At 45.2% G+C, this 27,747-nt stretch overlaps 2 protein-coding genes and 1 pseudogene across 5 annotated transcripts in view; 1 reads left to right on the top strand and 2 right to left on the bottom strand.

Annotated features, from left to right (window-relative positions):
• The window catches only part of ATG14 (autophagy related 14), a 53,456-nt gene extending 38,910 nt beyond the window's left edge, over nt 1-14,546 (top strand). The window contains exons 10-12 of the transcript XR_011504593.1: nt 13,558-13,757; nt 13,849-13,900; nt 14,347-14,546. The gene's annotated coding sequence lies outside the window, so the exon portion shown is untranslated. The remainder of the gene's footprint in view (nt 1-13,557; nt 13,758-13,848; nt 13,901-14,346) is intronic.
• LOC139045690 (homocysteine-responsive endoplasmic reticulum-resident ubiquitin-like domain member 1 protein pseudogene) lies at nt 175-1,691 on the bottom strand (annotated as a pseudogene).
• The window catches only part of FBXO34 (F-box protein 34), an 82,503-nt gene continuing 61,922 nt past the window's right edge, over nt 7,167-27,747 (bottom strand). For all 4 annotated transcript variants that reach the window (XM_044773629.2, XM_070513667.1, XM_070513666.1 and 1 more), the window contains exon 2: nt 7,167-10,382. In XM_044773629.2, coding sequence (XP_044629564.1) covers nt 8,228-10,372 — 2,145 coding nt within the window. In that variant the 5' untranslated portion in view covers nt 10,373-10,382 and the 3' untranslated portion in view covers nt 7,167-8,227. The remainder of the gene's footprint in view (nt 10,383-27,747) is intronic.

The following is a 27,747-nucleotide window of genomic DNA, read 5'->3' as shown; positions in this document are numbered from 1 at the left end:
TCCTCAGGCATAACATGCGACACTAATGCCTTCTACTTACAATGCCTATGAAACTACATACAGTATGTATTAAACCTCTTCAGAATAAAGACATGAGAAGCCTCGGGCATTTTTTTGTTCATCAATTTGTATCATGGCTTCATGTCTTACTTTCTGCTTGTGCTTCATCACAAAAGCACAGCATCCTCCTTGTTGGCTCTTTTACTAATTCTGTGCCATTGCCATGTCCGGGTGAGGAAACCTAGCTGGAGTCAGACGATCCAGTCCACACTTACCAAAGCCTCTAGCAGCCAGAGAGCAAACACCATCAGTTTGCTATGGCTGGGGGCCCTTCTGGAAGAAGAGAGGCAAAGAGTCTTGAAAACAAGCCAGGTTGTGCTCATAAAATGAAGGGCTGGTCTGCACGCCATCCAGAACGTCCTTGTCTGGAGGAACGTGGTTGGGATCTTCGATTTCAGGATCAGGGCGTTCCTGTAAGTTATTGTAGGGGTCCTGATTCACAGCTTCATAAAGGGGCCCACCCTTCGGGAAGTTCTGAACTGGCCTCTGTCTAAATGGAAACCGTCCAACGTGATGCAGGTACGTAACCACGGTGGCTCCCATGACCATGAGGAATCTGCTGAGAGAGGAGTAGAATTAGAGGATACTGAGAAAAGCCGAAAACAGCTGCTGAATAGGTCCAATCCAACCAATCTCGGTTGATCTCATCATCCTCCTCCACAATAGGGCCACCTTGTGCGGTCATCCGCAAATTCTGATTGGCCCCAGCATTAACCACCACTTGAGGGGCAGCATTCTGATTGGCCGGCTGGTTTTCCGCTGGAAACTGGTTGTGAATGGGAGCTGCTGGAGCAGGAGCGGAGACCACAGGTATCTCTTGTGCACTTGGTGAGGGCACAGAAGCCCCTGATGCAGCAGTGGCCGCTGAATACTGCATGCAGTACTGCCGTGCGTCCGTCTGCTAGAACCAGGAGAGCTGCAGCCACCCATAGGTTGTGTAGCCCGAGAAACCAGGCCCCCAGCCTTGGAACGCCGGCTGGGCAGCTTCAGGTCTGGAGATGTTCTCCTATCCAGAGGGAGAAAGGTTCCGGAGAGCCTCCCTTTGCCTTAAACCATCACTTGGCGAATCCCCAGAATACTGTCCCTGATTAAGACCAGCAGGCTGCTCTGTGGCTTCAGCAACCTTTGCGCTGGTTTCTGGCATTTTGGAAGGACTCTTCACATTGCATACCAGATGCGAAACGTGCCGTTTCTCCTGCTTTGGAAGCAAGTCCCTGAGACACCGGTGATCCAACAACGGCTCCCCAGAATAAATTAACCTCTGGTCCTCTGGCCGCGGGCGCTCGGGGTAGACGCGGCTCAGAGGAGCCTTGAGGCGGCCACGCTCCAGCTGCGGTCGCCGCTCAGCTCCAGTAGCGGCGGCGCTGGTTGGGGCTCTTCACGAGGAGCGGGATGGGCTCGGGCTCCAAGTCGGCTGCGCTGCGGGCTCGACTGCGCTTCGGGCGTCCGCCGAAACCTCCCCAACAACGGTTCGCGTCTCTGGACCACATCAGTGACTCTTGCTGTGCTTCTTGTAGGAAGGCGTGAGGGATAGTCTGTGGTGGGGCCAACTCTGACGGAGATTTTGAGTGGTCCCCTTTGAAAAGCGAGAAGTAGGCAAGAGGGATTTGACAGCACTAGGCAAGTGCTGAGAAATGTGCTAGAGCCAGTTGAGTGGCAGCAGCTAAAAGCCCTGACACGCCGTGTGGCTGAGGCATTGACACTGCCAGACCCATGTCAGGTTGTTACAGCATTTAACATATGACTTCAGAAGACACCTGGATGTTGAGGAAAGGGCTTTCCTACCCTTCCCAGGAGCAGCTTCTTTCCCTAGATTTAAAAACCTACTCAGGAAGGCTTTCTAGAGCATAAGCAAGTATGTGGCTCTCAATTTGGGTGAGACAGTGCCCAGTGGTTTGGAAGTAGGCGATGGGAGATGCTCCTCCCAATCCCAGCTTGGTTAATGAATGAATGACAGAAGCAGAGCTGAGCTTCTGTGTCAGCAGTTTAATACAGTTGGCCCTTGGCATCCATGGGGGATTTGTTCCAGGACCCCACGCAGATACAGAATCCATGGGTGCTCAAGTCCCTTATGTAAAATGGCATCATGCAATGAATACACTCGGCCCTCCATATCTGAGGGTTTTGCATCCGTGGATTCAGTTCAGTTTCTACATATCTGCAAAATTTCGATCTGTGATTGTTGAATCTGCAGATGTGAAACCCATGGATGTGGAAGGCGGACTGTAGTTGCCTTCCAAGTAGGAAGGACCATATCTAGACCCCCCCACAGAGGGAAAAACATCTGTTTTCTGGTTAAGGCATTGGTACTGGCTTAAGTTGGGATTTCTGCTTACCTCCTTGATAAGGTCTGCTAGGAGCTGAAGAGCTCCTCCGGAGGGCTCTGATAACACCATGCCCAAGACCTTTTAGCTCCTTCCATTCTCCGGAGCCTTGCTACTCATGGTGTGATCCTTGGACCTGCAGCACTGACATCACCTGGGAGCCTGTTAGCAATGCAGGATCTTGGGTGCCACCTCAAACCCACTGAATCAGAATCATTTCAATAATTCATACATAAATGACTATTTAAGAATTACTCTAGCACAGTACTGTCCAATGGAAATAATGTAACTCACACATGTGATTTTCAAGTTTCTGAAAGTCTCATTTAAAAGGTAAAACAGGTAAAATTTATTTCTCTATTTTATCTCAGGATATCCAAAAATATATTTCAACATGTAATCAATATGAAAACAAGATATGGGGGGGAGGGGTGCTGCAGGAGGGTTCTATTTGTATTCTTGCCGTGGGCCATAAAAGTATTAGGGAGGACTTGCTCTTGTATCTACACCCTTATAATAAACCCTCCAAGAATTCACTGACCTTGGGTATGCCAGCAGTTTCCTGTTGAGACCCTGTGCAATAACGAGCCTGTGTAGAGCACAGGCTGGAAGCAAGTTGAGGGGCCTGAAGCCAAGACTAGTGGCCATGGAAAAGGGACGTCATGGGAGAGGCCCCGGCCTGGGTGCTGGGGCGGCCAACTCACCACCTCTGCTCAGAAGAGTGAGTCAGGGCTGGGGTGCAAGGAGAAGTGCTCGGGTAGGCCAGGCCCCCTGCAGCACAATCACACTCGGCTGCCTGCATGGAGGGGCCTGGTGAGGAAGGGCAATGCAAGCCAACAGCTCAGTCCCAGAATAGGGAAGGTGGGTGGGCCGGCCGCTCCATCCCGACCGCCCACAGACTGCACACACTCAGTTATGCCCATGGGACATGTAACCTCACAGTGGATATGAGAATTAAACAAATCCAGCCTTGCTCTACGTTTTACTGATGGATTGGCAACTCGGTTTGAATTTGGTTTTTGAAGAACTGCATCGACCTCTACAAACTACTTAATAGGCATCTGAAAATAGCAGTTTGTAAAGCAACTGGTTGATTCTCTGTTGGAGGGGGGGACAAAAGGGAGGGAAATAATATAAATGGCACAGGTGATTGTGCCGTGATTTCCTGGGAGATGGGATCTGCGAGTCCCCAAGTCTCGGTTTCTGCCCCCTGCTCATCACTCAGCAAGAGCGCCTCCTCTGACAGGACCTGCACACTCCCCCAGTGAGCACGGTGTGGAGCATCCTCTCCTGGGTGACGGACACAGGATTTCCCAGATTCATTTCACTGACCGCTGTTTTCCCCGAAGTGCTAAATTCAGAACCTATTCCCTGCTGTTTCGTCATTCCAAGAGAAAAGCCAAGGAGTTAGTAGAAGCTTCTGATTTTTAACTTTTTTTATAGCCCACCTGAATCCCAAAAGAATTTGAGATAAATTGTCCCAAAACTAATTAGTTCTGAGGCCTGTTCTCTGCTAAGAATGGATGAGGGGCCTTTGGCCTGGGGGCAAGGGGCGTGGTTTTGCTTTCTCAATAGAGTCACACCACAGCTCACAAGGGGTCGTTCAGTGTCAGGTTGCCACCACTCTGCTCCCACCTCGCTTCCAGCTACCAACTCTAGTGAAATAACACTAAGGTCAAACCAGCCCCTAGCATGGGGGTGCCGCCTAACTGTGGTCTTGCTGAGGCCAGTTACGTATCAAGACACTGGCAGTCACCCAAGGGTGCGTAATCACAGTGATGTGTGCTCCTCCCATGAGGCTGCGCCAACACCAGCTAAGGCCACAAACTTAGGAACGGTGTGCACCTCCAGAGACGGGGTCGCACGTTTCCCACACAGGTACTTTCACCAGCTCAGAGATTGCACCAATAGCTTGTTTGAGCCCAGAGGAAAAGCATGCAGTAGAAACTCAGATTGCCCAAGGGCCAGGCGCTGTGCCTGGAGAGAATGCATTTGAGCACAGCATGGTCCCCGACAGACAGTAGGAACTACATAACATCAGCTCCCAGGGTGCAGTCTGCAGTGGACAGCAAGAAGGGTTTTGGTGCAGACTGGCTGTATTCTGTTTTTGAGGCAGGCAGTGGGGGGAAGGAGAGGCTAGCCACTCGGTTGAGTGAAGAAGGAATGAAGGCAGTTAAAGCTGTGGAAAACACCTGGGAATACCCAGATACTAAGAAAGAAAACCTGGTCCACGCCAGTCCAAAAACTTTTGGCAAGGAGGCCCTGACAAGTCCAAGTTAGAAGGTGTAGGTGGACAGAGGCCAGGCAGGGAACTCCTCTATCATGGGAAACCGTCAACCTACAGCCTCCTACAGTCAGAAAGCCCACAGCAGCCTGCTCCAGGGAGCCACCGACGGAACCCAAGCCACACCAAATGCACAACGCACAAGGCTGCTATGGGAGCGGCCCCAACTGAGAGTGCTCCCTGGAACCAGCTGTGGCCAGAGAAGAGATCACCCTTCATGCCTTTACCCCCTTCAGTTTTCTTGTACTAGATGGAAAACTACCGTACCAGCCAGAAGAGTCAGGAGCTGCCAGTACCCCTCATGTTAAGATGGTCACTCGATATAAAAACGACAAACACATGGCAACAGAGATTGGACTAGTGGTTACCACAGGGGAAGGGGGGAGGCAAAAGGGGTGAGGGATGGACTATTATTAGTTGTTGGGTGGTGACCATGATGTAATCCACACAGAATTCGAAATATATTACAATGTACATCTGAAAGCTATATAATGTTATAATCCAAAGTTACTGCAAAAAATAAAAATTGAAAAAATTTTTTAAAAGATGGTCACTCGAGAGGAATGTAAACATTTTATGGAGTGTGGACTGTGTGAGGCACTGAGGGGATGCATGACCAAGCCACCCTTATACATCCATATATACAAGATCCATATACCAGAGGGGGAGCAAGATCCATATACAGAGGGGGCATTCGGCGGAGATGTGCACAGGGTACTGAAAGCACCCAGCCAAATGTGGTGGCAGGACAGAGTGGGGGTCCCGAAGGAGGCTGTGGTCAATTTTGAACGATCCTTTCACATGGCTGTTTTAACGCCAGTCATTTTGACAAGGCCTGGAAAAAAATTTAATCTTAGCCCTTTTTCCATTTCATCCCTGCCTTGGTTATCTGGTCTCATCCATGGGGCAGGGGACAAACCCAAACAGCCCCAGAGGCAGGGGTAGGGGCACTCTCACTCGCCCCGATTTCTCTGCTTCTGATTTTCCTTTCAAATGGCGAAGTGAGGAGTGGGAGAGGAAAACTAGGCCAGGCAGATGAGAGCCTCCGGGCAAAAGCCGATGGGGACGTTTTCTCTACTTGGGCCTCTCGGGGCGGAGGCTCTGGTGCCCACATGGTCAGGTCCGTTCTTCCCCGTCTGAGCCTCCACGGCGGTGCAGGGAAGCAGGGAGCGCTGCACCGTTGCAGCAAACTGGAAGGGGCTGGTTTCCCCACCCGGCCCAGCCCCGGGGCTCTTCCCCGGTCTCCTTCTAAGGGGAAAGCCCACCTGTCTAGGAAGACAGACCAGGGAGCGGGTACCCTCCGAAGCTGTCTGCTAAAATCCTCTACCGTTTACTCAGACAGCACCGGGAAGGGGTCCTGCCACATAGTTCAAGAGGGGTCATCACTGACTTCTGAGGACCCTAAGAACTGCATGCCAAGATGGGGTGGGGCATTGCTGTGTCCTCTGCTGTTGGTCAGTTCAGCCCATCAGAGTCACAGCTTTGTGTCCCACATGAAAACCACATCTGGAATGGCTAAGGGAAACCAACCAACAGGGTTGTTTATCCTGTGTGTCCACCCTGGGCAAATGCAGGACCGACAGCCAGTAACAGTGACAGCTAATGCTTACTGGGCACTTTCCCCAAGCTGAGCTGTCCTCCACGACCTGCGTGTGTGTATCTCCTTGAATCCTATAGCCCCATTAGGAAGGTACACTGAGACTGCCAGGCTGGCGCCGGCCCCAGACGACGACAAGCACCGTCAGCTTCAGCCAGGGCTCCACCACACCTCAGCTGGGCGAGTCACGAGGATAGACACTGAGACCTTGAAAAAGGCAAAGCAAGCTGTGCTGTGTCCCAGACAATGAATGAGCCTGCAGGGGCCCGCCTGCACGTCAGCAGTGTTACCATGTGCCTGACGGGGGCAGACTTGCTCAGCACCGAGAGACCTGCCAGCGCCAGCGCCCCCTTTTCAGGGAGGAGCAGCTCCCGCCTAAGGATAAGGGCAGAAGCAGCCGAGGCAGACTCCAGTCTGGAAGCCACTCCGTGGCCACTCCACCACCTCAGCCACAGGAGGACACGGTCCATCTGGCTCCAGTCTTGCCCTGACTCTGCCTGGCAGACCTGGCTGAACCTAGTTTTCACGTCCTCCTCCACAACAGCTTTCTGGGGCCCAATACCTTCCAGCCCCGCCAAGCATTACCTGACCACAGGCCTGACTGTATCATCTCTGACTTCCGATCAGTTAACTTCATTATGCCTGGACGAGTTCCAAGAATGTCCTAGATAATACACCTTACCCAACAGGAAATACAGTGGGTGTCAGGCAGATGACAAACTCAAAATAAGTGTTAAAGGGTTGCAAAAATGTAAGCTCATGATGTTAAATAAAGATGATCTCTTTTTGGTAGCAGAAAAAAATTCTCACCCCCTAACAAAATTTTAAATTCTTTAAGACTCAATTCACATCCTTCTTCAGTATTACCTCAAAAAAGGAGTAAAAGTGTGCAAAACTCAGGTCCCATTTAATATGCATATTTTTATTGAAGTTTAAAAAAATTTGTAACCAGACAGAATAAAATAGACAAAAATGTTATAATCTGACTATATAATATTCCCTCATTCTTGGTGGATCACTAAAATAGAACAAAGGATTGTTCTCTATGCTAATTTTAAGGTTGTCGAGTTAAAACATTATTTGGTATCCTTTCAACAGGTTAACCTCTTAACTATTTAGAGTTTCTTCTCAGAAACATTCATATATTATACAGGAAACATTCATAGTTTATTTGGAAAACATTCATATTTTATACAGGCTGTACAAATTTGAGACAAAACGATAAAAAACACACACAACTGTAGCCGCAACACTACCCTAGCTGCATTGTGATTTGTTCAGCCAGCCATCCACTACAGACAACCGGATCTTCATAGTGTCATTTACAGAGGGGCCAAAAGCACGCATCTCAGGGAAAGGCGCTGGGGTCAATGTGCACTTTCATCGCCCTAAGAAAACACAACCATTATATACACTGTAAACACCGCAGGGCATGAAATCACCTCCACCCACAAACATCAGTCTCACAGATCAGCATACGAGGTCTAAGGTAAGGTGCCTGACTTCTCCTTTGTAAGCAGACTTCCCATCCAAGAGGGCTGCTCTTCTCTCCACAGGGCACTCCTCACTCACTTCAAATGTGGTGCCAGTGCTGGAAACATCCCTGGAGCCCCTTCTGGGGGACTGCCTGCCGTCTGCAGTGAACTCTTGTGGACGGCCCCACGGGGACGTCTTTGTCCTTGAGGATGGATTTGGTTTGGGAAAATAGGCTTAGTTATTCACAGCCCAGTGACTCAAACTGTGGGATTCCACCCCGGATCGAATGTGAGGCGCCACTATAAACCACGAGACCAATTTTCTTGTACAGCTTGTAAATTAAGAGTTTAAGACAACGCCTGAGCAGCAGCAGTCCTGATGGAGTGAGTGCAGACTCTCCTAGAAAGGCGACCTTCACTTGAACGGGATCTCTAGGTGGTGTTTTGCAGTTTTGAAACTCAGTCCTTTTGTCGCCTCTCACATAGACTAGTACTCCTCCTCGCTTTCGGTCCCTTTTGCTTTCTTGTGGATTGCCCGATTAAAGCTGTGGCAAGTAGGGACCCAGTGATTGTCATGAAGCCCCAGCTTACAGCCAGGGAAGCCCTTCTGAGAGCGGTGGCAGCACATCCAGTATCCTGGCCCGTAGGGCAGCGGCTGGCAATAGGGCTTGGGGTGCCACCTGCACAGGGACACATCCCCTTTCACGTATTTTTTCTTGCACTGCTTGCACGGATCCTCTCTATAGCGTGGATCTCGAACCCAGCGAGAATCCGCTGGCCTGATGTTGTAGTATTCAATGATAAACTTGAAATAGCAGCAGGTGCATTTAAGAGCCACTAAACTCTTGGTGGGGAGTAACCTGAAGATTTTCACCATAATGTGGTGGGGCAGAAAAGCCATGTACTGCTGAGGTTCCAGAAGCTGCTGGATTTTAAACCTGGTCTCTAGAAAGTTATGAGATACCTGCTTCTTCCACTGGGACGTCTTGAGCACTGGTAACATACTTGCCACAGGAGAGGCTCGTGGGACAAAGGACTTGGCTGAAACACTCTTTTCCTCAGGCGCACTGCCCCCCGCAGCAGCGTCTTCAAGCTGGCTGGCCTCGGGTGACTCTACTGTGCTTTCATTCAACTGCGAACGGTCCGGCTGGTGCTGCCCAGGTGGCAAAAAGAACAGCCTCCCTGGAACTGGGTCTTCACAGGACTGGAAAGGAGAAGGCTGGTCCTTCGCTACCTGGGATACAGTGATGTTAATGCACAAGGATTCTTTTCTTCTCTGATCAGGATTCTGGCTAGAAGGTGGCACAAGCTCTCTACTCATACAATCGGTGGCATTTGCAGGCAATTCAATGGCTTGGGGACAGGTGCGAGGAGAGAAAGGTGACCGAGCAAATTCCTGTGTCATTTCCACATCATACCTATTGCTGTTTTTCTTAGCAGTTTGCTGATCTGGCTGTAAATCTGCACTGACCGTGTGGAAACTCACCCTTGCTGGCAACGAGGGACAGCCCCGAGGAGCCCTGGTCCAGGCTGGGTTCTCCTTAGGAAGACCATGGGCAGCTCCTGTGGGGCCACAGTCCACAGACCCCGACCCGACAGGAGTCACCTGAGTGTCAGCTGCCTCCATGGCGCCTTTGTTTGTTTCACCTTCATCAGCCTGAGTGCCATTTGCAAGCAACACCCGGCCCACGTTGCGCCGGAAGCTGTTATTCCTTGAGAGGCTCCCAGGCTCGCGCTGGCTCTGCCGCTTCAGGCGCTCAGATTCCAGCCTGGCTACCATGTCGAGCACACGGACTGGCTCACTCTGTGATGCACCAACCTCAGGATTTCCCCGTTCCGTGGGTTCTCCACATGCTCCTGGGGCAGAGAAGGGCTCAGATGTGGGGGGCATACCTCTCGATTGCCCAGAAAACCTCCCCACGGCAGATGAATTAGTGCAGTTTTTTGAACAACTGGCTAGCAGAGCACTGGCTCTCTGCTCGAGGAAGGCAACCATCTGTATGACCGACAGAGGCCTTCCGGCATAGACACCGTCCCCACTGTCACTCACACAATGCACAGAACAGTGCTCAATGCCACATGCAAAAGGCTCAGGCTGGCAGCACCTGCTGCTGACTTCCCTCGTCCTTTGTAATTGTATGTTGGCTTTCAAAAAAGCCAGATCCCCTGATTTTTTCCTTCTTTTAGTAGCTCTCCCATCAATATCCCAGGAGCTTTTTATTTTCATAGATCCTATCCTACTGCTACACTGGTGGGCTGCGAAGAATGCAACTTTCTCCTTGGTGTTTCCCGGTTTCACAACCGCCCAGATATCAAGCGGCCCGTCCCCCTCTTCGCCCTGGCGGGTCACTGCCGACGGCGCATTCTTCTCGGTTTGAACATTCAAGCTGCTCTCTAAAGGACTCTGCCCACTCATCCTGCACAGAACATTTGGAGAAAGGATCCCAGAAGGCTTCCGAGATGATGCTTTACCAAGAGAGGCTGAAGGAAAGACACTAGTTTTCACGTAGCTAGCTTTGCACGTTTCACCATTTATAGCCTCCTGGGTGCTCAGAGGAGTTCTCAGAGTCTCCCTGCTGGTTTCCAGAGGCCGTACTTTCTTCTGCAGTTTCCACTGTGGCTTTAGGTGCATAACAGAGGCTCTACAGGAAAGAAATACACATTCGATTAAGACACTGATTTTGTTTTTAGAAAAGTTTTTAAACTTACACTCAGAAAATGTTTCTGTTACTTGCTAGAACCATCTATCAGTTCAATAAACCTTCACCAACTCTCATTTCAGCTGGTTTTCAATGTACAGCTCAAGAATAACAAAAGCAAAATAGCCACTGCCATCGGGGGTACGGGCCAGAAAATAAACTGGCCAATTTCAGAAACTGACATTAGTTAGCATTCTTAAATGTAAAGAAATGCAAACTTACTGAAAACATCCCAGTACGTACAAGGCAATGTATAGAAGAAAGGAAATTATAAAAAACGAATCCACTGGCAAACCGAATACAGCAATACGTTAAAAAGATATACACCCTGATCAAGTGGGTTTATACCAGGGACACAGGGATGGTTCAACATCCGCAAGTCAATCAACGTGATACACCACATCAACAAACTGAGGAACAAAAACCACATGATCATCTCAACAGACGCAGAGAAAGCATTTGACAAGATCCAACAGCCATTTATGATAAAAACTCTCAATAAAATGGGTGTAGAAGGAAAGTACCTCAATGTAATAAAGGCCATATCTGACAAACCCATAGTCAACATCATACTCAATGGGGAAAAACTGAATGCCATCCCTCTGAGAACAGGAACAAGACAAGGATGTCCACTCTCACCACTCTTCTTCAACATAGTACTAGAGGTTTTGGCCAGAGCAATTAGGCAGGAAAAGGAAATAAAAGGAACCCAAATAGGGAGTGAAGAAGTGAAACTCTCGCTGTTGGAAGACTACATGATCTCATATATAGAAAACCCCAAAGAATCCACTGGAAAACTATTAGAAATAATCAACAACTACAGCAAAGTTGCAGGGTAAGAAATCAACTTTCATAAATCAGTAGCATTTCTATACTCTAATAACGAACTAACAGAAAAAGAACTCAAGAACACAACCCATTCACAATCGCAACAAAAAGAATAAAATACCTTGGGATAAATTTAACCAAGGAAGTGAAAGACCTCTACAACAAAAACTAAGAGACTTTCCTGAAAGAAATTGATGATGACAAAGAGATGGAAAGACATTCCATGCACATGGATTGGAAGAATAAATATAAAGTGTCCATACTACCTAAACGCAATCCCAATCAGAATCCCAATGACATTCTTCACAGAAATAGAACAAAGAATCTTAAAATTCATATGGGGCAACAAAAGACCCCGAATTTCTACAGCAATCCTGAGAAAGAACAAAGCTGGAGGCATCACAATCCCTGACTTCAAAGCTACAGTAATCAAAATAGCATGGTCCTGGTACAAAAACAGGTGCACAGATCAATGGAACAGAATTGAAAGCTCAGAAATAAAACCACATATCTATGGGCAGCTAATCTTCAACAAAGGAGCTGAGGGCATACAGTGGAGAAGAAGTCTCTTCAACAAATGGTGCTGGGAAAACCGGACAGCCACATGTAAAAGAATGAAAATTGACCATTCTTTTTCACCATTCACAAAAATAAACTCAAAATGGATGAAAGACCTAAAGGTAAGACCTGAAACCATAAGGCTTCTGGAAGAAAATATAGGCAGTACACTCTTTGACATCAGTATTAAAAGGATCTTTTTGGACACCTTGTGTTCTCAGACAAGGGAAACGATAGAAAGAATAAACAAATGAGACTTCAGACTAAAGAGCTTCTTCAAGGCAAGGGAAAACAGGATTGAAACAAAAAAACCACCCACCAGTTGGGAAAAAAGATTTGCAAATGATATCTGACAAAGGGTTAATCTCCATAATATGTAAAGAACTCACACAACTCAACAACAAAAAAAATCAAATCACCCAATCAAAAAATGGGCAGGGGACATGAACAGACATTTCTCCAAAGAAGATATACAGATGGCCAATAGGCACATGAAAGGATGCTCATCATCACTGATCAGGGAAATGCAACTCAAAACTACACTAAGATATCACCTTACACCCGTTAGAATGGCTAAAATAACCAAAACAAAAAGTAACAAATGTTGCAGAGGTTGAGGAGAAAAAGGAACTCTCATACACTGCTGGTGGGAATACAAACTGGTGCAGGCACTATGGAAAACAGTATGGCAATTTCTCAAAAAATTAAAAATAGAAATACCATATGACCCAGCCATCCCACTACTGGGTATTTATCCAAAGAACTTGAAATCAGCAATTCCAAAAGTCCCATGCACCCCTGTGTTCATCGCAGCATTATTCACAATAGCCAACACGTGGAAGCAACCTAAGTGCCCATCAACTGATGACTGGATAAAGAAGATATGGTATATACACAATGGAATACTACTCAGCCATAAAAAAGGATAAAATCGTCTCATTCACAACAACAAGGATGGACCTTGAGGGTATTATGTTAAGTTAAATAAATCAGATAGAGAAAGACAGTCTCTGTATGACTCCACTCATAAGTGGAAGTTAAACATGTAGACAGACAACAGATTAGTGGTTACTAGGGGAAAGGGGGTGTGGGGTGGGCACAAAGGGTGAAGTGATGTACCTACAACACGACTGACAAACCATAATGTACAACTGAAATTTCACAAGATTGTTAACTATCATAATCTCAACAAAAAGTTAAAAAAAAAAAAAAAGAACCCATCCAGAATCCCTAGTAGATTAACACCATTTCTAAGTCATCACAACTAGCATTTTACTGGAGGCACAACAGTCTATCAAACTTGTCATGTTGCTTTCTAAGCCGCCCATACTCTTGACTATTTAGATGTTTATAATTTCTCACTTGTTTACATATTTTGCCCATCGATTAGTCTTGATTTTCTAAATAGTCTATTTGTATAAGCTCTTAACTATCAAATTTTCTGCAAATATTGTAAATCAAATACAGAACCTACAATCTTTATTAATTCCCAAAACCATTTTGAACTAGTTCAGAAAAAAAGTGCCTTGCTTTGTTCGCCGGCCTGACAGAAAGCCAACGACATGCTGAGATCTGTGTTCTACTCCTTGCCATATCACTGAGTAGATAGAAAGGGTAGTTTTACCTTGGACAAGTCACTTCCTCTCTGGGTCTGAGGTGAAATGTTAATCGAGGGGGTGGAATGCTAGATTTATCTAACGATCTTGTTGATTTATATGTCAAAATACCCCAGGGCTACATAGAACACCTGAGACTAAGGAGAGAGCCTTTGGAAGGGATGCCTGGTCTCCTACAGATCAAAATAAACAACTGCAGTCACAGGCTGATGGGAGTGAAGTGTGAGCCTCTCAAGTCTCAGCACCCGGAGCCGAGGGGACACCCGTCCAAGACACACATGGAACACTTAGTGCTTGCTGTGTGGCAGCCTCCAAGGTAACTGCTTTCAGATATCAGTTTTAATCATCAAGAATGAAAGTGATCACCCAGAACAAGTTCACTTTTCATTTCAAATTTTAATTCCTAGAGTCCAGTCTCAGCTAAAAGAAGAAATATGGATATGAATATCTTCTAGCCAGGTAAAGAGAAATCTTGCATTTAAGGCACGCAAAGAATTTTTTTTTGCAGGGAAAGATTTGCCCTAAGCTAACTTCTGTTGCCAATCTTCCTCCTTTTCTTCTCCCTCCCCCACCACCAAGGCTCCAGGACCTTGTGTGTATAGTTGTAAGTTCTGGTTCTTCTATGTGAGCTCTGCCACAGCATGGCTACTGATAGACAAGCAGTGTGGTTCTGTGCCTGGGAACCAAAGCCAGCCCGCCAAAGCAGAGAGCGCTGAACTTTAACTGCTAGGCCATCAGGGCTGGCTCAGTGCACACAAAGTATCTTTTAAAAGATATCCCTGAAATAGATCCGATTGATTTGTTTCTGGTCTTTGGCAATTTATATCTCACATCTGTAGAGATCTTCCCCATTTCTGTATTGTAGCATTTTTAATAGCTTTCTAACATTATGTTCTATATTTTAGTCTTACAAAAAGAGCCACCCAGAATTCTTCAAGAACAAGAGAAGATACATGAATACAATAGATAAATGAATAAAAGAGGCACATCTAGTTCCATATCTCTGTCAACGATTTTCTGGTTTTTCATCTCCCTTCAACCCCTAAGTGAAATGGAAGAAATGGAGGTTGTTGAGAAATCCAATAAATTCCCACATAATGATCCCACTGCAGAGTGTCTGTGAATAAATTTAAACCTCAGAAATGTATGTGCCATTCTGCATTGCACAGTACGTTCTCTTCACTTCCTCCCCCACACATTACTGTAGGTGTGAAGACAGACTGGGACATTAGGAAGAAACTAATGTAATTACAGAAGGCTTTTGTTTGCATTTACTAGCCTGTAAATTCAGCTCAAGTGACACTGCTAACAGACAAGGTTCGAGCAGGATTAAAACAGGAGATGATCCCAGGGAAGAGAAGCAAGAGAAAGTACAACAGGGAAGGTTGAAAAGCCAACAAGGGCACTCGATGCAATCTGGGCAGCTGCTGGAGCGTGGGGGCCTCTCTGAGGGACCCCTCAAGGAAACAGACCTGTAGGCATGGGCTTGAGTCCTCCACCAGTTGAAGGATGCCTGGGATACTAAGCTGTCCCCTTCCTGTGCTGCGCTTGAAAGCCCTGAGGCAGAAAATAGGAAAGTGCTGGCAAGACTTAGAATTAGAAATTACAAAAATCTGAGTTTTGGTTGAAAGCAGTGATGGACCATGAGGATATGATACAAAGTACTAGGCGCATCTGCTGCAAAACTCCATAAAATAAAAACTTTACATCTCTAACAGATCACACCAGATGGCGGCACTTCCCCACCTCCGCCTCACCCCCACAACGCAGGCCCTGCGGAAAGCTCCAGCCAGGTTTCCATGGTTGCCAATCTTGTCGTCACACTTGTAATTTTAAAAGTTTGCCATAATAAAGTTCTGCTTCCTTGTAAGTGAATAAAATGCAGGGTTATCACACCTACCTACACGACTGTTCCTCATGCTCAGAAATGTCCTTGTAAAAAGTTAAGATCCTTGAGCCCAGTGAGTCAGAATTGCTGGGACTGGAACAGGAACCTGTTTCTAACCCTGGATTTAATCTCAGAATTGCTGGGACTGGAACAGGAACCTGTTTCTAACCCTGGATTTAATCTGGAAGGAACTGTAGAGCTCCCGTGTCAGATCTGATGGGAGAGTCAGTGGGGTTCTGGGTTTGGGCTGGGTGCTGAGCTACCAACAGGGGTGAGGTGGCACCGCCCAACAAGAGCCAAGCTGACAGTCAATACTGAGGCCCCTATTCGAACAGCTGAGTAAAGACAGACCCTTTTCTTACTTGTCATTCTCTTTAAAGCACCAAAAAGTCAATGGCCTTTTTATTGCCAGATTAACTCCTCCGTTTCCTGACACTGCGCTCCCAGCTCTCTTCACGTCTTCCCAGCCCTTCAACATCAGTGTTCCTCAGAGTTCTTTCTTTCTCTAGACCATTATTACTCGTAAGCTATATATCTAAGTGATCTCTTGTAGTTGTAACAACCACCTACTGATGACTCTCCAGTGGCCTGCTCTCCCAAACTTCCTATCCTTTTGCCTGCCTAAGTAGGCATGCTCACCTGGATGTCAGAAAGAATCTCAAACATCAACATGACTAGTGAATGACAGCATCAAGTCAACCGAGCCAGCAAGCTGAGTCACTTAGATTCCTCCTCTCTGATCCCCACCCTGTCCAATCACCGAGTCACTGAAATCTTCCCTCCTCTTCAGCCCTGGGGCAACTGCCCTGGTTTGAGCAGCCATCTTATCTCTGCTCCACTGCTGCTGCCTACAGGGGAGCCTAACCTCTTATCAATGCAGTGCAAGACGGTGCGCCCACCCCAACCAACCTATCAGCCTCACTCCTGCTTTGCCCTACCACTCTTCACACTTTGGAAGCTTGTTCACAGAACCATCACCACAGGACCAGGCAGATCCGGGCCGATCATATCACTTAAGATACAAATTTGGGGGGGAGGGGGAGGGCGGTGTTTGGTCAGGAAGATTGGCCCTGAGCTAACATCTCTACCAACCTTCCTCTTTTGTATGTGGCATGCTGCCACAGCATAGCTTGATGAACAGTGCCCAGGATCTGAAGCCATGAAAGCCTGCCCACAAAAGAAAGTGGAGCTGGCAAACTTAACCAATATGCCAGCGGGCTAGCCCCTTAAGATACAGATTTTAAAGCAGCCAGAACCATAAGACTAAAAGAACAGCTTCAAAGTTTTTTCATACCAACCGCCACCCATTTCCTTCCATCCATTTATTATCAGAAATTTACTAGCGGCCAGCCCTGTGGCCCAGTGGTTAAGTTCAAGCACTCTGCTTCGGTGACCCAGGGTTTCTCCGGTTCGGATCCTGGGTGTGGACTGGCACCGCTCATCAGGCCATGCTGAAATGGCATCCTGCATACCACAACTAAAATATACAACTATGTACTGGGGGGATTTGGGGAGAAAATAAAAGCAGGAGAAAAAAAAAAAAAAGAAAGAAATTTACTAAACAATTCTGGGCTGGATATTACTGGTACAATGGTGACTAAGACAGAAAAGTAAATAGGCAATTACAGTAGAATGTGATATGTGTTCTAAGAATAGTACAGGTTGGGGGCGCAGAGAAGGAAGGAGTGTGTGGAGGGAGGAGAGAGTTGGCCAAGCTCAGTGCGGAGGGTGCAGACACGGGTCAGACAAGCCCTGGTTCTCTAACCTAAGCCCTGAAGGAAGGTCAACTCCTAAGAGGTGCAAAAGTAGAGGACGCCTTTGGGAAACTGAGGTAGGTGAGAAATAATCAGAGTCCAAGCTAAGGTGTCATGAGTGGAGAGACAAGTAAATGGATTAGGAAGGAAGAACAGGCAGGATTTTTAGCTACTGATTGTAAATGGAAGCTGAGGAAGAGGAGTCAAAGATGGGCCCTCATCTTAGGGCTTCAGTAACTGGCTGAAGAGCAGCACCTTTTAGTGAGAGGGTGACAACGGTAGCTGGACAGATCTGGAGAAGGGGAAGAGGAAGGAAGTTCAGTTTTAAGAAGTGCTGCCTGCAAGACGGAGACATCTAGGAGGCTAACTAACACAGGTCTGACCGAGAGAAAGAGGAGGAAAGGAACAACACAGTTGTCATAGAAATTCAATGAGGGAAAAGTTTTCCGGATCCAGATCACGGATGTCTTTTTCCAAAATTTTCACAATGAACATATATTACATATATTACTGTTATAAGAAAAAATGTACATAAAAAGGAGCAGGCACTTTAAGACCCTACAGCAAGGTCGAATCAAGAACCGTGTCCAGCTGGCAGTGGAGCCCCCTGAAGACCCTGCTGAGAGGAAGCAGCGGGCAAGTGAGGCGGGGGTCGAAGTTCGTGAAGGAGTGGCAAGAAGGTGAGCAGGCGAGCCCCGGCCAGCTTCCACGGCGCCTGGCTGCGAAGAAGAAAGTCTTCGTACATAACTGTCACCTGACATCCTGCCCAGGAATAAGGTGAGACAGATCAACCCATCAAAACCCGAGCAACTTGCCTCCGGTAAAGGCCAAGATCCTGCTTTCAAATAATGCCAGTACTCCTTTTAGACTTGAACTTCTGATTTCAACTCAGAAAAGCTGCAAAAACTCTCACCTAAACATCGTGCACAATCCCAAGAGGAAGCCACGGAAGAGAATTTAACTTTGCTCAGGAAAAAAGTGCTTGAACAAAACTCGAAGTCTAAAGAGCCATAGTGACTCCAGGGTGGAGGGGACCTGCTCAGGAGGAGTCCGATGGCAACGCGAGCTTCGCCCAGGGGAAAGGACGGGATGCCTCCCAGTGCTAACAGAAGTCACTCAGTCTATGGCCTTGACTCTCAAAACAGGTTAGAAGGTAAGGCATTTCCTGTTTCTTTCTGCTTCGTTAAAGGTACAGGAATGCTAATTCCAAAAAGGAGCCATCATTTATTAGCATAATAAGAGTCACTTTTAAAGGTCAGAGGAATAAAAATAGAATAGTCCCTGAAAGAGCCCTCCCGTGCTCCCTTCAGAGGGGAAAAGTACACAGTAAATAAATTCAGTTTCTTTAAAAATGTAAAAGCGCCCAGAGAACGGCTTATGACCGGCGCCTTCACTGGACCATTACGGAGCTCCAGCAAAGTACCGCAGGTACATATAACGAAATCCTTGCTTTTTGCCAATGAGGTAACAGAGCTAAAATGCCTTTTGAAGCCCCACAGCTCAATAGTGATAGAATTAAGATTTGAATTAGATAACAGTCTCCTGGATCTATACTTTCCTTGCTACAAAAAAACCCCATAGGAATACTAGGTTCAATTACGACACAAAGTTGAACAGATGCTGTTAGAATTATTTAAAGAGTTTTATCGTTCAAATTGGGTCAGTTTTTCTTAAGTGTCAGGTAAAATCTCTACACAGAACTGTGATCAACTAAAGTAGACATATCAGCACATAAGAAGCCATACTAATCCAACTACGTAGAAACTGCTTCCACGGCCATCCAGATGGAAAAAGTGCCAGGACCAGGAGGGTCTCAACACAGGTGCAGGCGTAAGCAAAGACTCCACGAGCCCCTCAGCACTGACAGAATGCACCAGCTCAGGCAGAACAAGGTCAAAAAGACAGCATTGCTCAAACTGAGCTCCGAGAATATTGGGGGCTGACTTTTTGGGGGAGGGCGTTCACGCCTCTTTTTTTTGAGGTAACACTGCTTTATAACGTTATATAAATTTTAGGTGTGCATCACTCTATTTCCATTTCTGGGTAGACTACATTATGTTCACCACTTTCTTAACTAATACCCTCTAAAGCCATGTAATGGCAACTTTGAACTGTACCTCAGGAGGGCTGGATGGTGAGCAATACACAATTTAATGGAAAAATCCTATATTGTCTGTTAATAGATAGGGAGCAACACAGAACAGCCTTTGGAAACACATGCATGATTTTCAAGAACTCAGTGCTCACAACTGTCATCATTCTTAGATTTCACAATGGTATTTAAATACAGCACAGACCTGCTTCACAGTTATCTGCCATACAGATTCTCTATCATGATTAAAGACTGAAAAAGCTAAATTCCAGAAAATAAGGTTTATGATAAGCTTAATGGGACAACCAAGTACAATATTACAAGTTAGGAAAGTAGCCACTACTTTGCTGTTCTACTGTGATCACAACAAGCGACACCTAACACAATCTAACAATACTGCAAACACTGAACGAGTGATATTATGCAAGGTGCTATGGGTCCCCCCCTCCGCTTTTCTTGGAGTAGGGAGGAAAGGGGAGGGCTGGAGGCAGAACACTTGCTCAGGCTGTTATGAATTATTAACTAACACTTGAGGATAGAGACCAATTGAAATATTACATTGTTACATTTACCATGTTCCACTAAGCTAACCCAGTGAACAGGAGCTCACAAATTTATTTCCTATTGCTCCTGTGACAGAATGCCAACAGTCACAAAACACTGGCATGTCACTACTGCTACCAGAGCTGATGAGGCATCTACAATTTGGTAGCCCCTGCTAGAATGAACATCAAAATCCAGATGAAGCCTAACTAAGTTTAGTCCCCCCAAAATTAATATATTTTGAAAACTATATTGAGTGTTACCAAGAAAATGTTCCTCCACAGGTTCAGATATTCAGCATTTCTGTTAAAACTTTCTTGCTTATTTTTCCTATTCTAATACTTCTTACAGAAAACAAAGGAGAAGAAAACCCTTCATATAGCATTTTACTTCATTGAGTGAGCTGATGCTTTTTTTTTACTTTGAAACCAATCATTCTTCCATATATATTTTTATATAAATTTATATATTTTTAAGGCAATAGCAATTTTTGACATCACTTGCACACGCAGTCCTTTCAAAGAACTGATCAGAGCCCTCTGACTGAAATGTAACTCAGACATAAGGATGTCATGTTTCCTAGGGAATAAATGTTAAAGATTCTAAGGTCAGCCATGAACACAGTTCAAAAATCCATTAGGTGCCAAATAACATTTGATATGAAAAACAACAGAGCAACTACTAACTGTCCAGTCTAAATGTCACTCTGCACTGTGCCTGGCTGCCAACACTCACTCACCCCTGGGTGCGGCCTGGATCTTAAGGCAAGTACCTAACACAGCCAGCTGGACATACCACGATAGGTAACAATTTTAAAATGGCTTATCCCTCGGGAAGAACAAAAAAGAAGGTAAAAACGTAAAACTTCAGGGTAACAAATATTAAGGCACCACACAAAACAGTTTGCTTGCAGTATCAATGCAGACCAACCGGCTGGCAAATGCAGACTGTCGGAAACCCTGCTGGGGGTGGAAGGGGCAGGGTTATTCCTTCAGAAACGGGACCCATGGTGTTTACCAAAGAAACAGAGCCCAGCTGTTTAGTAATCACTCCTCCTTCCACCACATTCCTCTAGGGTCTGCTGAACCAAGACTGACGCAGCAGTCTGTGCACTGGCTGGTCGAGGTACACTTTGTTAAGAACCAGCACTTGTAAAGCAATGAGGTCTATGGTCAATAGAAAACTGAAAAAGTTGTGTACTTTGGGGCCTGTTTTTAGAGCTCATCAAAGCCAGTTTAAATACTGGAGTTAAAAATGAGTACTTGCACAGGGTAATGTGAGAAATCTACACTACAGAAAACCACCCATTAGGCACTGAGGAGCCCATACAGTCATGTGATTGGACAAAAAACACATACTCGAGTGTATGTGCTTGTATAAGACCTCTCACATAAAACTATTCCTTGAGGACACAGAAGGTCCGTCTTTATCTTTCTAACCCCACAGCCATCCCATTCTGCAGAATTTGACTAAACCTGGAATTCCTAAAGCCAAATAGGAAAGGTCATGGTTTATAACAAGGTATACAAAGGGTAAAGTTTGGGCATTTAGAAGTAGCTTTGCAGCCGGCCCAGTGACACAGTGGTTAAGTTTGGCATGCTCTGCTTAGGTGGCCCAGTGGTCGCTGGTTTGGATCCCGGGCGCAGACCTACACACCGCTCATCCAGCCATACTGTAGCAGGCGTCCCACATATAAAATAGAGGAAGATGGGCACAGATGTTAGCTCAAAGCTAATCTTCCTCAGCAAAAAGAGGAGGATTGGCAGCAGATGTTAGCTCAGGGCTAATCTTCCTCAAAAAAACAAAACAAAACAAAAACGAACTACTTTTGTGTAAACCCAGAATCCAAAAAGAAGTCAGGGAGAAAAAGAGCCCTTATAAATCCTATCCTCTAGAAATTCCTGGATGTGAGTAGGCATTTACTTAACATAGTTGTAACCATACTGTGCATACAATGCTGTACTTTTTATTACATGGCCTTCGAACGATCAACTGTTAAGTGTGTAAGTACCAGAACTAATTAAACCATTCCCTCCAACCCTGGCCATTACAACATAACATCTTCACAGATACAGTCTTTTATGCATTTAAAGGTATGTCCGTAGAAGATTCCCCAAAAGAGGAATTCTTGAGTCAGAGTGTGAGTAGACGAAAAATAAGCGAGAACAGAATAATCTGGCTTCATTCTAGAATAAGAGCAGCTCTACTAGCTCTAAAATGTTTATTGTGTGCCAAACAGGCACTGTTCTAAGCTCACAATCCCCCCCAAAACCTAATTATACTCTTATTATCTCCAATATTATACTCTTACTATCTCCATCTGTAGATGAAGAGATCAAAGCAGAATGTGGTTAAGGAAGTTGCCAAGCTCACACAGCAAGCACATCAAGAAGCTGGATGTGCCCGCCAGCAGGAGCCCAAGGCCACACGCCTGCTACCACACTACACGACGAGGGAGGGAGCAGACAACGAACATATGAGGAGGTACTCCTTTAGCAAGCTTATTCTCAAAGTCATAAACGAAGACTGAGAAGTCTAACCATGAAAAGAAGCAGAATTCTGGCTGTAGGTTCAATTTTGGATGCTTTGAGTTTGATACCTTACTTAAAATCAATCGATTCGTTTACCAAATAATTAACCTCCCGGGGGCTTCAGCATGAACAAAACTGATGGAATTCCTGCCCTCGTGGCAAACCTGAGAAACAGACATTGATGCCTTAGCCTTCATTCATTTCCAAATCTAAAAGTTTCCAATGTATGGAATCAAGTTAAGCATCACTGGAAACATTCAAATTTTATTTTTGGCACAGAAAAACTTCAAAAATTGAATGTAAGTATGACAGTGTGGAGCAGATGCCTGAGGACAGATGACATTATCAGAGAATAAGGCTTGGCTGGAATGACTGTGCAGAACACATGCAGGCGAACACACACAGCTGCTGTCCTGGTGTTGATTTATAGCACACTTACTTACAAAAGTTAGTTCCATGAAATGAGAAATGTTAGAGGATAGAATGATATTAAAATACAACCACAGACAAATGGGAAACTGTAAAATGATAAATCAATAAAGAATAAGACCAATAAGAATAGGAATTAATTGGGGCCGACTCTGTGGCCGAGAGGTTAAGTTCACGCACTCCGCTTCGGCAGCCCATGGTTTTGCTGGTTCGAATCCTGGGCACAGACATGGCACTGCTTGTCAAGCCATGCTGAGGCGGCATCCCACATGCCACAACTAGAAGGACCCACAACTAAAAATACAGAGCTATCTACTGGGGCTTTGAAAGAACAAGGAAAAATAAAATCTTTAAAAAAAAAAAAAGAATAGGAATTAATATTAATATCTGTTATATCTAGATTTCCTAGGTCCTACCATCTCTTTCTGGTACTAGACTGTGTGAAGCTATATATAACACTTCATCATTTCCCCAAAAATGTACTAGGGCAAAGAGAAACAGTTACTCTGTTATACTTTCTACTGTCACTCAACCTCCACTTCATCATGAGTGTACTGGTTTGCTAGGGCTGCCATACAAAATGCCACAGACTGGGTGATTTGAACAACAGAAGTTACTTCTCACAGTTTCAGAGGCTGGAAGTCCAAGATCAAGGCATCTGCAGGTTTGGTTTTTTCTGAGGCCTCTCTCCTTGGCGTGCAGACGACCTTGTGTCCTCACATGGTCTTTCCTCTGCACACACAGGCACACATGTCCCTGGTGTCTCTCTTGCATGTTCAAATTTCCTCTTCTTCTAAGGAGCCAGTTAGATTCAATTAGGGCCCACCCTATCTACCTCCTTTTAACTTAATCACCTTTAAAGGCCGCCTCTGCAGATTCAGTCACTTTCTGAGGTACTGTGGGGGTTAGGACCTCACTCCATGAAGGAGGGGAGGCTGAATTGTATTCAGTAGGGTAAAATGTAAACAATGGGGTAAAATGCAAGAACTCGCAGGTTAAAGTTTGATGTTTTAAGATCACATAAAAGAAAAGCAAGCGATTTCGATTAGATCTCTACATAATCCAAGTTGGCTCAAGAGAACACTTCAAATGATTCAAGAGCTCACTGCTCCAATAATAAACAGCTGGACAATCTTCTAACTTTCTGCCAAATACGTCAGGAAGGGAGAAAGCATCCTCATTCTTATTAAAATCTCATTTATACAGCGTACGGTGGTTCTTAACCTTTTCTGCAGTCACTAAGCCCTTTGAAGGGCTGATGAAAGCAAAGGGCCCCTCCTCAGGAAAGTGAGGAGAAACGGCAGGTGGCTACAAAGTGTGGCACCATCGGCTCAGGAGACACACACCACCTCCCTAAGGCATCAGGGTCCGTGGACTCAGGTTCAACAGCACTCACCTAAAGGTCCACTGATTATCTAAATTAAAAATTAAGTCTGTCCAAAAACAGAACGAAATACTTGAAGTTGAGATTATCTTGAAAAATATAGGATTTTGCAGTAACCATGTTTACATTAGCTACTTCCAGTCCTTTGGGAAGTAGTTAAATGATTAACCAAATAATATCAGAATAGATTTTAATCCTACTAGCCAACACTAAAGGTGAGGAAAGGACAGAAGAGGGAAGAAATATTATTTCAGAAGATCTAAGAAACCTATTGCAATTCGGCACAAAATCCCAGAATAAAAAAGAGACAACAATAGGTAGGAATCACTAGCAGGTTTCTTGTTAACTGAAAGAAGACCCATTATTTTCTACCTACCAAACTCATAGCCAGCAGAGATAATGTTACGTTGTGGAATTTTTAAAGCTGGCTTGTATTCTACTCTCTCCAGGCATAGGTGCTCCCTGACTCCTCAAAAAGCAGCTCTGGATCTGTTCCGACGATTGGGCAAAAAAGAAACTTATGTAGGATTCTACTACTCTACTGAGGGAACTCTGGATAACAGCACTAAGATGGAAGCTCTCCACAACAGGGACCCTTGTTTGCCTGGTTTTCCACTGTTGCTCTGCAGCCTCACTTGCAAAAATGTTTGCTGAATTGGAATGAATGACATATTTTAGATGCGACACTAGAACCTGGAAAACGGGATGCAACGTAACATCCATCTCTGCTAGTAAAAGCACCCCCTCTGGATCGCTGCAGCTGGGCTGGACCCAATGAGGTATTAGATGAAGGCCCAGAAAAGAACCTGTTACTCCTTAAAGAGATTTACTATACCTTATTTTCTAAAGAGTTACATAAAACCAACTTGAAGAAGCATCTGACAAACTGCTAAAAAACTTAAATCTCCTGATCTATTATTTTAATTTCTCTTCTATGTCCATTTACACAAAAGTCCAAGTTCATCTGGAAAGCAGAAACAAAATCCTCGAAAGAGAAGTGAAAATCAGGTTTATTCCATTGCAGACATATCTGAACAATAAATTCAACCACACTCAATAGCTTTGAGTAGGAAGCGAGTCTGCTCACCTCCAGAGCGCTGACCTTGACCAAGATCTGAAGAGAGGAAAGGAGAATGGCAATGAGTGTAGGAGGGGAAAGAAGTTAACTGTCTGGTCACTTTCAGATTTACCGAGGAAATCTCCCATGAACCCCGCCCGATTCTTCTTACAGGCGGCGATGAGCTGGTCAGGCCACTGGGCCTTAGACCACTTTCTAGGCCCCCAGCTTCAGCTGCTCGCTTTACAGGAAACACCAATGAGGAGACTTTTCTTCCTAAACAAATTCCTTCCAGAAACAAACAAAAATATTGTCATATTATAACTATTTATTAGAGGACCAATTGGAAGGTCCTCAAAGACACCACGTGGGCCTCAGATCCCTTTGGATAGTACTCAAATGTAAAATGTACCAATTATGAAATGGCACTTGCTGTAAACTAGAAAACCGAACAAAATCGCTTCTCTTCCAAGCCTCCCTGCTACAATTTTGTTTAAAAACTACACAATTTCGAAACCGAAGTCTTCAATAAGTAACACCAGAGCTAACTGTACTGAGTAGATAGATTTTAAAGACTTTAATTTCTCCTTTTTCTCCCGAAAGCCCCCCGATACGTAGTTGAATATTTAGTGGTGGGTCCTTCTAGTTGTGGCATGTGGGACGCTGCCTCACCGTGGCCTGACGAGCGGTGCCTTGTCCACACCCAGGATCTGAACCAGCGAAACCCTGGGCCGCGGAAGCAGAGCCCAAGAATTTAACCACTCGGCCATGGGCCGACCCCTAAGCAGATATATAGATTTTTTTTTTTTTTTTTTTGAGGAAGATTAGCCCTGAGCTAACTGCTGCCAGTTCTCCTCTTTTTGCTGAGGAAGCCTGGCCCTGAGCTAACATCCATGCCCATCTTCCTCTACTTTATATGTGGGACGCCTGCCACAGCATGGCTTGACAAGCGGTGCCATGTCTGCACCCAGGATCCAAACCGGCGAACTCCGGGCGCCCAAAGCAGAACATGCAAACCTAACCGCTGCGCCACCAGGCCAGCCCCAAAGCAGATATATTTTAGACTTTATTGTTCCCGGTTCCAAGTGAAGCCTAGAAATGATTTTTAGAAAAATAAGCACATAAGCTCATTTAAAAAATAACTTAAATAAGCAAGTAAGACTTTAAAATAGCAATTTATATTCCACAAGTAGGGAAGTACACATTAATTCGAATGCATATTTATCCCCAATAAGTATTTCTAGCTGGGAAACAACCACCAGTGAGCCCTGCAAGACAACTTCCTGACTAGATGAACTCTGTGGGTCTGAAGTCATTCTGCGTGATCAGCTACCCTACAGTAGTTTGCACATCTCAATACCAAATCATGTACTATACTTTAATCACTGCTACAAAGTCAGAGAGACAATACTGATTCAAAATAAAATACACATAAAGCTATTAAATGCCTTAAAGAAAAATTTCCTGATAGGTTTTGATTCCAAATAAATGGAAGGAGTGATAGAAATAGATATCAACACGTTCCAACTTTTACTGAGTTAATGGATCTAGGCATTGATCATCAGTAGCTGCTAACATCACAAAATTGAAAAACACGACCAGATATAATAAGCTCCTGATCGGGGAAAAAAACACACACACACACAAAATCTATTCTAATCTGGTCAATCCTTTACAGCCAGCTACCAATTTACAGGAAACAAAGGAGACAGAGAAATAGGTTAAACACCCGAGGGATACAAAACAGAAGACTCTAGATTGCAGGGAAACTACAGAACAAAATAAGGCTGGTTTCTTCAAGCAGACTCCAAGTTAGAGAGAAAGACAGAGAGATGGGGGAGCCTATATACTAAGAGACTTCAGAAACTAACCAACTAAATATGTGGGTCCTGAGTCAAATAGACACACCGTAAAAATTAATATATATGTGTATGCATATATGTCTTTTTAAGTTCTCATCTCTTAGATATTCATCCTAAAGTCTTTTTAGATTAAATGATATGATGTCAGATTTTCTTCAAAACAATAGGGAAAGAAGAAATGGCTAGGAGTCTAGATCAAACAACATTGGCCATGAGACAATCAATTGTTGAACTGAGTAATGGCTAAGTGGGGGTTTAACATTCTACTATTTCTATATTTTTGTACATAATTACTGGTCTTTAAAAAGGAGCAACAAACCAATGGAAGCATTTGGAAAACAGTGGATGAGTGAGCCTCGACACATCCATTATGCACACGTTGCGGAGCCGCGTGCACGCTGATGTGGGGGGAGGCAACTGGGCTCCAGCGGCTCCCGGGGAAGGCAGCTCTGTGGGCCTCACCGGAATTCCCTCTCCACCTGGCCCCACAACGACCTATGCACCACTTCTTCCTGGTTCAGACACTGGGCACCAGCCCTACTCCACACCCATTACTGAAAACTGAACAGGAAGTAAATTAGAAAGCAACAAAAAGGATAAAATGGAAATGGAGACAAGCACACAGGCAGTCAAACAAAAAAGAACTGAAAGACAACAGCAGTCAAGACCAATCAATCCATTTCTTAATTAAACAGAAATGGCTTTCAATTCCTCATTCTGTAACCTAAATGAGCAGTCTAATACCTGAATCTGCCTTAAGTGCACT

Source organism: Equus asinus, chromosome 7 (genome assembly GCF_041296235.1).
Source record: "Equus asinus isolate D_3611 breed Donkey chromosome 7, EquAss-T2T_v2, whole genome shotgun sequence".
Taxonomy (NCBI): Eukaryota; Metazoa; Chordata; class Mammalia; order Perissodactyla; family Equidae; genus Equus; species Equus asinus.
Note: the sequence above shows the minus strand (reverse complement) of the source record. Positions and strands in the feature narration are given on the sequence as shown.